This window comes from Notolabrus celidotus, chromosome 12 (genome assembly GCF_009762535.1).
Source record: "Notolabrus celidotus isolate fNotCel1 chromosome 12, fNotCel1.pri, whole genome shotgun sequence".
In the NCBI taxonomy this organism is placed as follows: domain Eukaryota; kingdom Metazoa; phylum Chordata; class Actinopteri; order Labriformes; family Labridae; genus Notolabrus; species Notolabrus celidotus.
Genome location: NC_048283.1, coordinates 30,195,014 through 30,208,011, shown reverse-complemented (window position 1 = coordinate 30,208,011; position 12,998 = coordinate 30,195,014). Strand labels below are relative to the sequence as shown.

The 12,998-nt window shown below is 39.8% G+C and overlaps 1 protein-coding gene across 3 annotated transcripts in view; it reads left to right on the top strand.

Annotated features, from left to right (window-relative positions):
- ulk4 (unc-51 like kinase 4) overlaps positions 1 to 12,998 on the top strand; it is a 91,451-nt gene that overhangs the window by 49,889 nt on the left and 28,564 nt on the right. For all 3 annotated transcript variants that reach the window (XM_034697892.1, XM_034697891.1, XM_034697893.1), the window contains exons 28-32: positions 2,667 to 2,718; positions 3,576 to 3,780; positions 4,816 to 4,908; positions 9,996 to 10,044; positions 12,070 to 12,160. In XM_034697892.1, coding sequence (XP_034553783.1) covers positions 2,667 to 2,718; positions 3,576 to 3,780; positions 4,816 to 4,908; positions 9,996 to 10,044; positions 12,070 to 12,160 — 490 coding nt within the window. The remainder of the gene's footprint in view (positions 1 to 2,666; positions 2,719 to 3,575; positions 3,781 to 4,815; positions 4,909 to 9,995; positions 10,045 to 12,069; positions 12,161 to 12,998) is intronic.

The window sequence follows — 12,998 nt, the reverse complement described above, 5'->3', positions numbered from 1 at the left end:
CCAGCTTTACACTTTTTTTACAGTGGTGTTGTGCTGCACTCCCGATTGTTTATATGGACATAAATCGACGTCCCGCTCCCTCTTTAAACACATTATCTTTCCATTTTTGTTGTTAAAGCTGCTTTGACATTACATACCTACCATACTGTATGATCTGAAAAATACTCTGAGTCATTCGTTACAGCCTTTAAAAGACAGCATTAGAATTACTAACTTTAATTAATCAGGGATTTTTTTCATCTATAAACATTATCACTACACACAAATAAGAATGCAAATATATATACTTATATTCATAATACACAGTAGCTTAATTTTAGACACGTTAGACTGAACGGAAACCAGTACTTCATTGACTGAGCTGGATGCTTTCTCAAGACATGTACATTCAAACACTCAGGTTAGCTCATCACTTTCTGGGTTATGCTCATTTTGAAATTTAGATTGAGTCTGGGTGTCAACCTCGACAGTACACTGTCATTCCAGTCCCACATCAATAATGTCACTCGGTCAGCATACTTCCATCTCTGTAACATCACTCGCCTGCGTCCGTCTTTCTCCCCCAACAGTACTGCTATTTTGACTCACACCCTGGACTACTGCAACTCCCTTCTTTTTGGTTTACCAGACAAATCCATCCATAAACTTCAACTGGTTCAAAACTCCACCGCCCTCATCCTCACCAGAACCCCCTTCACCAATCACATCACACCTGTCCTGCAGCAGCTCCACTGGCTTCCCATCAAATACAGCATCATTTTTAAGATTCTGTTTCTCACCTTCAAGGCCATCAACAACTTAGCTCCTCAGGACCTCATTGAGCTCCTCCATACAAAAATACCCACCCGTAGTCTCAGGGGCTCCTCTTCTGCCCAACTCACCCTCCCACCTGCTCGCTTGACCACAATGGGGTTGAGAGCCTTCAGCCACTCACCTTTCCGCCAAGCGTCTCACTTTAATCTGTCTTAATGGGACTGGAATGACTTCCCCTACCCTATCATTTTATTACTATTGCATTGTTATTCTGTTGTATTTATGTATTTATTTATTGTTGAGTGTTGTTTTTTTCTATTGGTATGTTGTAAGGTGACCTTGAGTGTCCAGAAAGGCACCTATAAATGCAATTTATTATTATCATTATCATTGTTAGAAAGAAAAAAATGAAAAATACAAAAGAGAAACCTAACACTGAGGAATAAAACAAATTTATCTCAAAGATGGCGACATCATTTTGATACAGAGAAGCATCATTTCATCAGTAATGAAAAGCTGAATCATTCAGAGTATCTCAGCAAATACATTTTTGTGTCTCCACATCCAGAAGCAATATGCTCACAAAAGACTATTTGAAGAGAAAAACAGTAGCATCAGTACAGCAGAAATATTGAAAATATTGAAAATATATTTTTCTTTATCAACAATGTACACAAGGTATCTTTTTGTTTGTTTAGGAACAGAGGTAGCACTTCGGATGACCAGCTGTTGCTTGTTATTTGCAAATGGTGATGAAGATAAAATAATAAAATTAGACAACATGATACATTTTTAACTTTATATAAACTGAATAATTCTATTTTTTATAATCACGTATCACTGTGTTTTAGTACAGTGAGTGCAAAAACAAAAATAATACATTCAGAGTTAAGGATTATTTCTAACAGTGAACAGACACGGTCACCAACAGATCACAGTTTTTGGGCAAATTGCACCAAGTCTTTCTCCCCACACACACTCACTCTGTCCAGTCTTTTGATGGATGTGATATGAATACACACACACCATTAAGTGGTGGACAACATCCTTTGTAGTTCCTTTTCTCTGGCTTTCAATGTAATGACCTCACACTCTCACTCAGCATTAGTGTTGTTTCTATGGTAATATTAGTAATCATGCAAATTCATGCAATACAGACTCATGCCTAAAAAGGGGCTTTGACAGTTGTTGTACATTTGTTTTTTGTGGTTATGTGTGCATGTGTATGTGTGTGTTTGATCAAAGAGATCATTCAACAGTGCATTTCCATAGTAATTTGATCCTCCGACACTGGTCTGTGTGGTTGATGTTCACTGAATTAATACAGTACAGTGTCTTCTATTCATTTTAATGCAAAAATATATCCTGTTTTTAGATTTGCTGTATATTAACTAGGCTGAGATTGCTTTATTGATGTACTTTGTTCCCGTCAAAGGAGAGAACGCTGGACCCGATTGAGCTGTTTTTATCATTTGTACCCACTATGTTCAACAACAAGTTAAACGTGAGATTTTTACATATTAAAGAATCAATCACATTGGCAATCATTTTCCTGATTAATACTCCACAGGTTAATTGTTTTTACTTTGACAGAACTTGAGCCCGTTTTCACTTAATATGCTGTATTTTGGCGCTGAAACATTGTGCACAGATTAACGTGCATGCAGATGAAGATCAGATTCAGGAACAATATATCGATCTAAACATACACCGCTTACAGACACAGTTGAGTAATGTACAGGTTTTTGTACAGCATAAAGTAAACAAAAACCCCATTACATACATTATACTGTATTACGATAACATTGCTTTACCAGAGTGTGGTACCAGCTTTTAATGGAGTGGCCCTGTTTAAGGACCCAGATAGTATTGCTATTTTTGTAAAAGGTGTTGTCTGTTTATCTCTCTTGAAGGTTGTGGATGCCATTCTTCCTCCTCTGACAACACTGGCTTTCAGCAGAAATGGTGAGAGAGTTGGTGGGTCATTTTTGAGAGTAGGAAAAGAGAACAAGAGAGAGGGTTTGTGGAAACAGAAGCAAATGTCAGAGAGAGAGGAAGGGGAAGAGAGCTGAACAGAGGCAATAGGAAAGAGCTGGTGAGAAGAGCCCAGCTGGGGACCATCATTGCCTGTTGAACCTTCCTTCCTTTCCTCTTATTTTCTGGCTGTTACCAAACAAAGGCAGAGAAAACAAACAGTCTTAAAAAGAGGGACAGATACACATACAACCAGAGGGGTTAAGGGATGATGCATATTGAGAATATTGTTAATGGATGATGAAAAGGTTTGTAGAAATAAGAGATTGGGTGCAAAGAAAACAGTGATCCAGAAATCTGTAATTATATTAGTTGTGAAAACCTTTCTATTTAAGACTTGTAGTATCACATCAAAATCATTTTGTGGTGCTTGTTTCTTCAAATATATGGACAATCCCTAATTTGTGTATAGGTCACTTCCACTGTGTCCTTCATATTTGTTATCATGTCTTTTAAGTTGTCCTAAAAGAACTTGAGAGCCTAAATCCTCCATGAGTCCTCATAGTTTGAGGATATTTATGCATAATCTTTGTACCATACATCATATAATATGGTGTGTAGTGTAATATAGTTTAATATAATACTGCTTTAATTAGGGTAGCTTTTTGACATGGCATCTCTTCTCCTCTCTAGTTAATTATCACATGCATAGTCTCCTTGGATGCTTATGAAACTGATGCATTTGTTAGACTGTATGTGTAGCCTTGTACTCACATATACACTATTTTAACACTTGTACTCTACATGAATACTCTCTTGTCCCTTTTCTATGTGTTTTTGTATTCCAGTGGAGTGGTCTGTGTTTGTTTTGAGGGTCCTGTCTGAGTTCAGCCTTGTCCTGCTGGTCGAGGAGACTAAAAGAGCTGAGGAAGATGAGCGGGCAGACAGAAACAAGGAAGGAGAAGAAAAAGGAGGAAGGGCAGCAGAAGAAAGGGATGATGGAAGCCCCTGTAATCACATATTGGCTCTCATCGATAAAACTCTGCTTTCAAGGTTGGTCTGACTTTTTCTAAACATAGTTTTGTAAGTGACTCTGTTTTCAACCTGTCTGTATTTTTTATATTGCAACAAAATCGACCCTTTTTGTGCCAGTGTAATTGTTATCACATTATATATACCTTTCCCTCCTTTGACAGCCAAACAATGTTCCCTGAGGATCTGCCTAGTCCTTGGTTTATATAAGTGCCCCGTTCGTTTTGGTGAAAACAACTTTATCATTCTAAAACAACTGGAGTAGTGGCTACCAGTTGAAATGTTAAATTAAATATAATTCTCTACAACGGGGGGATCTCAGATGAAGCAGGATAGCAGGGATATGCAACCATCACCTTTTCTATCGAGCGCTGGGGAGTTTTCTCACCACGTTATAATATGCCCTGGATTCTAGTAGTGTAGTAATAGCATTGAAACCTCGAGCACTTTCAAGTGGAATTTGTAGACTATTTTGTGTCTTGAGTCCTTCTTCTGCTGGTCCATGTAACATCCTTGCTGCCAGATACAGCTTACTGACAAGTGTCTGTCATTGTGAGTGTTGACATCCTATGATCTTGCAATCTATGGAGAGCATGCACAGACAAATGAGGTTTACTGAGGCTCACATCATGACATACTTACAAAGGTAGAAAACAGACATTGACATTTGCAGGGTGTTTTTCCCTCACTTTATGAAACCATACTGTCTCCTTCTATAGTATTACTGTTTTGATCCCTGTGTCTGAAATCTTCTCTCTTTTGGGGTTGCCTCATGTGTCACCTCTTGTTCAACTTCAACCCCCATTTCCCCCCGTCACACTCTCATCTCTCCTTTTCCTCAACTAACTGGCTCTAAAATTTTCTTCCCTGCTCTTCCTCCCATATTTCCCTTTTCTCTCCTTTCCCTATTAAAACTCAAGTTCTCCCCTCCCCCTCTTCTCCTCCCCTCTCTGCAGATCTGTTCCAGTTTACACTCTGTTACTAATGATCAGAACAGTACATTAATTATTAACACAACGAAAGCCAAACCTTGTACTCCTGCATGTTTGTGTCTAGGTATGAGTCTCTTCTTCGAGCAGCAGAGCCTATCCCGCTCTACGCACTCAAGCTGCTGCTGTCTCTGACTGAACACAGCTTGCAGATGTGCAGGTACTTTACACACTCAATCAGAAACACACCTGAATCACACAAGGAGACAACAAAACACTGTCGAGGGATTCAATTAGTAAATGTGAACTCACTGTACCTTGCATACCAAGTTTTATCACTTTTCTTGGAATTTGAAAGTGTATGAAAACATAATCAAACCTACCTTGAACATTCAGCATGTCTTCTCGGAGTAACTGAAATAACAGAAGGTGAATTATCCAGAGATGCTTTTGTCCAGATTTTTCTAAGTACAAGCTTTTGGTTGTGTTTTTGTAGTCCAAGCAGGCAGACCCACAACTACATTTAAGCCCTCTATGTGTAATATTTTAATGCCAAGGCCAGCCATTCCCAGACCAGCACCGTGGATCACTAGTGCTGCTTTTTTATTCAAAACTACACACAGATACACACTTTTAGCAGTGATTTATTTACCCACCATACTAGATACAAATACACACAGATCATCTTTTATTTATTGATGCTGTTGGTGCACATTCAGAACCAACAGCACCAACAGTTCAGCTGCTGCTTATCTACATTCAGCAACACCTTCTTCACCCCGCTTAACACCAGTGTTTTCTACACAAGCACCTTGTTTAGTGGGAATCATAAGGTCCTGTAGACAAGGACTGACTTGACATATTATGCCGATATGTCTTAAAATGCTGGCTACCTCTGGAGTGCTTAGTCAAAAGTTGCACACTCCTAAAATATACAACAATAGGACAAATGTATTACTGGAATAAAGTATATAGGACACACATTGTCAAAAAAAATCACAATAAAGGGAAACAAACGATGTCATAGAAAGGATTCATCTAACGTTAAAATAAGAAGAGGTAGTTATGTGCTTCCTGGTTTTGCTGCAGAGCTGCTGGTTGATCCCCGTTCTTACCATAAGATGACTAACGTGTGCATGTGTGTGTGTTTGTGTGTGTGTGTGTGTGTGTGTGTGCAAGAGTGTGTGTGCGTATGTGTGTGTGTGTGTGTGTGTGTGTTTTGACAGATGTGTTCTGACAGCAGCTGTCAGTAAGTCTTAATTCTCTGGTCATCTGTCTTCTCCTCTCAGCTGTTGACTGAGACAAAAAGTGAGGATGAAAAAAGAGGAGACAGAAAGATGTAGAATAAAGAAAAGATGGGGGGGGGGGGCGGAAGGAAGGAGAAAGGAAGAAAGTTGTGCAGGAATATTGAGTTAGAAGGTTTGGGGGAAAGGCAACATAAGGGGGAGAGATAAACTTGACAAAAGTTGTTGTACATTGATAGAAAAGGTAACGTGTTAATGGATGAGGTTATGTGAATCAACATTTATTATTCCAAAAAGAGAAACAAGTCAAATGGTCGTCCTAAGAGGAATCCCATCCCCTTCAGCTAAGTCCTGAAGGTGACGGACTTCTGGTTAAAATGCAGTAACATGATAACATACCTCTGTCAGATTTTCTACTGGTATATTGGCCTTACTGGTATGGAGGATGCATCCCGATGCTTGGATGCAGACATTTGTTTTCAAAATGCCTCAGATAAACCCAACTGTTCGACCTACACTTACAACAACCATCATAATTAAGCCTCTGTTATGTCCTTCCCTAATTCTCTCCTCCACTCCATCAACATACTTTATCTACTTGAGCAATAATAACTCAACAAACCTCTTATCATTAATATCCCACTCTCTTTCTATCTCCACCCACCCAGTTTAAAGTTCACCATCATCGCTGAATACGCCCCTACACTCTTATCAGTAGCATTACCCCCTCTCGTCTCCATCCTTCTCCTCCTCCACCTCTCCTTATCCCCCTCTTTCCTTGACACAAGTAGAGTGACGTGAACTTTTCAAATTGGTGTCAGCACTGTTCTCTCTACATCTCTGTTTTTTCTCTCATTCCTTTTCCTCTGACATTATTAACAATATTTGACGTTTTTCCCATCTCCTTCGTTCTCTTTCTCTCGCCATCTCTAATTTATTAACATTAGTCCACATTTCTCTCTTTTTCTGTGCCCTCTCTCCACAGCTCTCCCTCCATCACTGCGGTTATACAATCAGAAATTAAATTGCCTGGGTCTTGGTTAGATAAGTGTGGCTATGAAGCCAGCCGAGCAGTAATTAGATGGTAAATTGGGGACATTAACGTTGGTAAGGCGGCCTGCTGTTTCTCTCTGCATTATCACAGCCCAGACACACCTTCAAACAACTACATTTACTATGACCTTTAGCCAGGAACCTTATGCTGTGTGGTTACATGCGTGTGTGCTGAAGTATGTTTCAGAGTCCTTAAACGTGTCTGTCAGCCAGATGTGTGTGACTGTGGCCTAACCCTTTCACACATACCATGCTTATCAACTTGGTGTCAGGTAGTATTTCCTCTTAGGTTTTACTATGTTGGATTGGCAGAAAAATCTCTTATCTTGAACAGCTCATTTCTCCATAAGGGTCCTTTTTTTTAATCATTAGTTGTTGCCTCAACACACACTCAACCCTGCAAACGTTATTTTATCAACCTTCATAAGTCATTTGGACACATCAGCCTCTGAGACCAAAATATCATAATTATTAAAGTTAAAAACACTAAGGTGGTTGTTTTCACACACTTAAAGACTGAAGTTACATTTTTGTTACTGGTCTGCTCTCGTGTGTGAATAAACGCAGGAAAATATTTAATGATGATGACACAAATGTATTAAAGCTAGGGTTGGTAGCCACGGAAAACTAGCATGAATTTGAATGTAGTGTTTCCTCAGGACTCCATCTAACCCCTCCCCCCCTCCCCTCCAAGCTCCTCCAAAACAACGTCCCCGCTCACATGCACGAGCGCCACTGATCACCATATGATGGTGACTGATTCAAAACCGGTCCTCAGCACATCGTTTGTGTTTTGCACTACTTCAACTCATGTCTCACTCAGCGGTAAGAAAACACCAAAACATTCTCATAGTGAAAGTTAAAAACACAAACAAACATGAAATGTACGCTTTGCAGGAGGCGGGCAGAACGGCAGGACGGGATTTGATTGGTTTCGTCATTTGGCTCCTGATGGCAGGGATTGGTTGGTGTTTTCCCAGGTTTACTCCGGCTGTAGATAGCAGCTTTTTTCCCCTCTTTTTTAAGAACACATTATGTATTGATTACCATCGGGACATAAAGATCATTTTAACCAGTATAACAAAATGTGTATCTAAATCTGACTACCAACCCCAGCTTTAAAGTGTGTCATTTACAAATAATTGGACCATTCTCTTGAACTTTGTAGTTCCATTTGATATAATATGATATTATACCTAAACTTCCAAATGCCAAGATATGTAACACCTGATTACATCTTTTCACCGACATAAAGTACACGATGCCCTTTCAAAATGGTCCCAGATTAATCCTCCAAACTGACAGCTGGATTAGATGACCAGCCGAGCAGAGGTTAATCAAGCTTATTTGTTGGTCATAATAGGATATATTACACAGCTCATGCTGATGATGTATGACATATAGTGAGGGTTGTCTCATCTCTCTTGTATTCATGTCACTCTATTGTGTCCTGGTTTGTTCATTGTCGGGTGTTGTGGGCTGTGTTTATTGATGTATGGCTGCTAGTTTAAAGGTGGTCCAGTTTATCATGTTGTGCCGGCCTGGCCTGTCCTCTCCTCTCTCAGTCTGTCACCCACGTAATTGGGGGCCATCCATCATGTCTGCAAGCACAAACACAGATATGACACACTCAGACACACTAACGCACTAACACACTCATATTGAATTCTTTATGAAATAAATAAAACAGAGGAGAGGGATGAATATAACGTCAAGACTTTATTTGTGGGCTCATTTTTCATGTTTCAAGTGTAAAATACAACAACAGAATTCAAGTCAGTGTCCACTATTATATGTATTATACTAATCTCAAGAATAGGGCACTAAACAACTGATCCTCCAGCATTGTAGGAAATAAAAATGTGTCATCTTTGCTAATGGTTTTGCTCAGAGGTACATCCACTGACATGTGATATATTCCCTCAACACACATCAATTAATTTTATCTGTAGTGTTTATTTCTATTAAAAAAAAGCAGAACCAGACCAGATAGAGACTTGTGTATCTCAGCACACATATGGAACACAAATTGGGATATTAAACAGTAAAATCATAAAAATAAGGAAAAGACACACTTCTGATGGGATCCATATGCTGCACCGTTATTCCAACATGGTCCCCAGAAAATCACATTAACTAAATACAGCTTGTGTTCGGAGGTTGACCCAATGTTTGTGCTAAAGTTGTCAGTGAATGATAGGCACAGCCTGTTGACCATAAGTGATCTAATGCCTGTGAAACAAGCAATAAATCATAGTTAAAATGAAGACAGGTTTTTAAATCCAAATAGTTGTTACCGACAACACAAACCTGACTTTAACTGGCTTTGTTTCCACAACAGTAAGAATGCTTTCTTGCTTTTTTGTGCACCCTAACACATGCATGCATGACTTGTGTATGTGTGTTCATTTATGCGTGCATGCACACGTTGATTTTCCAGCCATATAGTAATTGGTTGCAAATTAAAGAACCTTGACAGTGAGGTAGACAAAATGTCATGGCCTATTTAAACATCCATCTCTCTCCCTCCTCTTCCACTTTGCCTTTCTTCTAATTTTCTATGTGATCCAACATGATTTATTTGTTTATTCCTTGCCTCAAGTTGTTTTTCCACACCCCTATCCTTCTTCATTTCTTGACCCCAATCTTTTCCTCTTTCTGAATCTTCCACTTCCTTTCTCTTCTCATCCAAATGTTTCTCTAACCTCGTCCTCTCCTTAACTGTCATCTCCTCTTTCTGTGTCCTTCCCTCTTTTCTCTCACCTCCTCTCACTTCATCTGCTCTCATCACATCTCTTTTTTCCCCCTCTCTTCTCTCCCCAATTCCAGCGGTACCCGGCAAAAGTAGTTGTAGCGGAACTCCAACCTTAATGAAGATGAAACAGCGCAGTGTGTAAAAATGCGTGTGTGTGTGCATGCGTGAAAAGGAGGCAGAATTGCCTCTAAATTGAATTAATTTTTACCCTGTTCTACCTCTGCTTTAATATGTATTTTTCTCCTTCCTTCTGAGGTTGATCAAACAGAGTAGGATCCTTCCGATGGTCCTTCAGCTCATTATGGTAAGAAACCAATCTCACTTAATCAGTTAATCAGTTTTTGTTCAGCAAATCTGCTAAACACTCGGTCATTTGGGGTTCAGGGAATCAGTCAATCTGGTAAACAGTCTGACAGTCAGTTAATCAAAATCTGTGTTTCATAGCATTACTGTTTGATTTTATTACAGCCCAGTAATACTCTTCCTCCAACCTTCCTTTCCCCTCTCCCTCGCTCCATGTAACCCTTCTACATGTATTTATGTAAATGAGTCTGAGTGGTGTTGACCTATTAAAGGGCTGGTGTAATTGACTTGCAGGTCAGCCTTAGAGAGGAGGAAGGGTTAATAGAGTGGGAATATGGACTCCACTATTAAGATCTCACACAAACACACAGCGCTTGTCTGTTATCAGCCAAGCATAACAGTGTTTCCACAGTAAACAATTTATTTCACCTGACCCTTTTTGCATACGCGCAATCTAATGAACACTCATACAGCACAATCTGTTTTCAGCAAACAAACTCACTTGTGTTGCAGAAAACAATTTAGGGTTTGTGCACAAAAACACACACACGCACACACATCACACAGACACATTTACACGCACACATTCACACACTCGCTAAATAATCAGTGTTCTGCATGGCTGCCTGTCCAGCCCCGACTAGCTGATGCAGAATGCTAAACACTGCTTTCCAACAGCCTGATTAACTTCTCTCCTGATTGTTTACTCCTGCCTGAACCACTCATGTAAGGATCCATTAGTGCAGTCTGTATTGCTCACGTTCAGATTGATTTATGCTGCCTGAAACTCTGTGATCTGGATTGATTTCACCTGTCACTGTGATCACACTTGTCATGGAGAAACTTGCTTAATTGTATTTGTCTAGATGATGAAGTAGTTCTGCTTCAGACATGAAAGGACGTCAGGAAGCCAGTTGAACCAGGGTTGTTTAACAGGTTGGTTGTTGTGGATGAGGAGGCCAGAGGCTCATCAGAGTGGATGTAGTCAAATACTTTGGCTGAACTCGTGCTGTTTACTCTGTAGATACATCAAAAATAAATGCGAAATTATTTTAGATGCAGGACAGTAAGTCAACAAAATGACTGTTGGATGCCTTTCCTTGTTGTTCTTTGTAAGGCAGTTTGTATTCTGTGATGTACATAATAGTCCTTTCACGGCTTATTAGTCCATAAAGATCAAAATAGATTAGCTTTGTCATTTGTTGTTACTGACGGGCAGGTTGTCCTAGGTGCAAATTGATGTCATTGTCTTCAGCCTCAGGCTACTGCACATGATGAGCAGCAGGCAGGCTTATCAGCACGTACGCAGATCACACTGATGCGCACAGAGCCCGCAGGCAGCGCTGGTGTATCTCAGAGAGGATCAAATAGTGGAATGAGGGCAGGAGGGAGAGGAGATGTGAATAACTGTAGGTGGAAGGAGAGACAGATTTGTAGGGAGGAGACAGTGCAAAAGTAGAAAGTAAGAGGAATAAAAGAGGAGTAGGAGGAAAGTGAGGACTGCAGCCTTGCTCCTTTTTTTCCCTTCAAAACCGATCTGCTATCAAAGGTCAAAACTACACCATCCCCAAATATGAAGTATTTATTCAATGCTTTGCTCAACACAATGCATTCATCAATAACAACTTTGTAATGTACAGTTATTACGTGCAATCAGGTGACAACTTTGACAGTGTAGTCAATAATACACGGGTAAGGTCGCCTCCCACGTTGAAACAGAAAGTTCACTGAGACTCAGGAGGAGTAACAAAACATGACATTCACCTGTATCAATTCAGCTGGAGTCTTAGAAAGAAATTCAAAACAATGTTATCATCACATAACATTACATTCATTCATGATGGATGTCAATACTAAACATTAAATGCCACTACTACACCATCAGCTGGGCGATATGAAGCCTGAATATGAGCATGATAACCCCTCTTTAATGCTGGGCTGTAAGTTTAGAGCGATGTTAAATGGAGAACAACATGTTGTTGTCTAACCTGTAACCTAGTTGTCTTGTCTTTTCTACTCCCTGTAGGCAAACAGCAGCAATGTTAACAGTGGGCTGATCCAGAATGCAGTCGCCTTGTTGTGTAATCTTAGTGGAATGATTCCTCTACACCAACAAGGTACAGTTTCTCTGCCCTAAGTTTATAGAAGACTATTCTTTGCTATGGTATATAAACAAAACTCTCTACTGTTCTCTACTTTTTATTCTTGTTTTGTTTTGGCTCGGTCAGTGGTTCAATTATTAGTGAGTGAGTTATGTGAGTCCTTGAGGCCTGTCTGCCATCCACTGCTCAGCTTCTCTGTATCATGCACCTCTTCACTAGCATTACTTATTGTCATGTTACTTGTTGACATCTTGTTTTCCCCAGCCTGCTTGTTTTCCCCAGATTTGTGCTTATTCAGGTCAATAATGTTGACTCTGTGGTGTGTGTATGTGTGTGTATCTGTGTGTGTGTGCAAGGCAATGTTTTTTGCCCATCAGTTACAGTGAAAGTCAATGACATTAGTGTGTTCAGTCCATTGCAGTGGATTGCAGTAGATCCAGAGGGGAAAGTCAAACTCTTGGTGTCTTGAAGTAAGGATAGTTTTCAGAAGTTTGGTCTTTTGAGGTCCATTTCAGCACTCAAGAGCTGGTGTGTGATGATTTAGGATTTTAATTAGAAAGGAGCACTTGCAAGGCACAAAGCTTATGCATGTAGGAATGCAGATTAAATCTTTAATAGGAGAATGAATGTAATAAATGGAAGATGTTTTTACAAAACAAAGTCACAAACACTGCTGCCTGTCTGTGTCTGTGTATTTGTCGGTGTGTGTGTGAATGTGAGTTTTCAGCACCCACAGTCCAGCACTATGTTTGGAACTCACATTGACAATGAAAATAAGCAATGATTGCTTTCACAAATTTCTATTACACGTCGTTTAGAGTCATGTTTAGTTCGTCCTCCCAAAAACTATCTC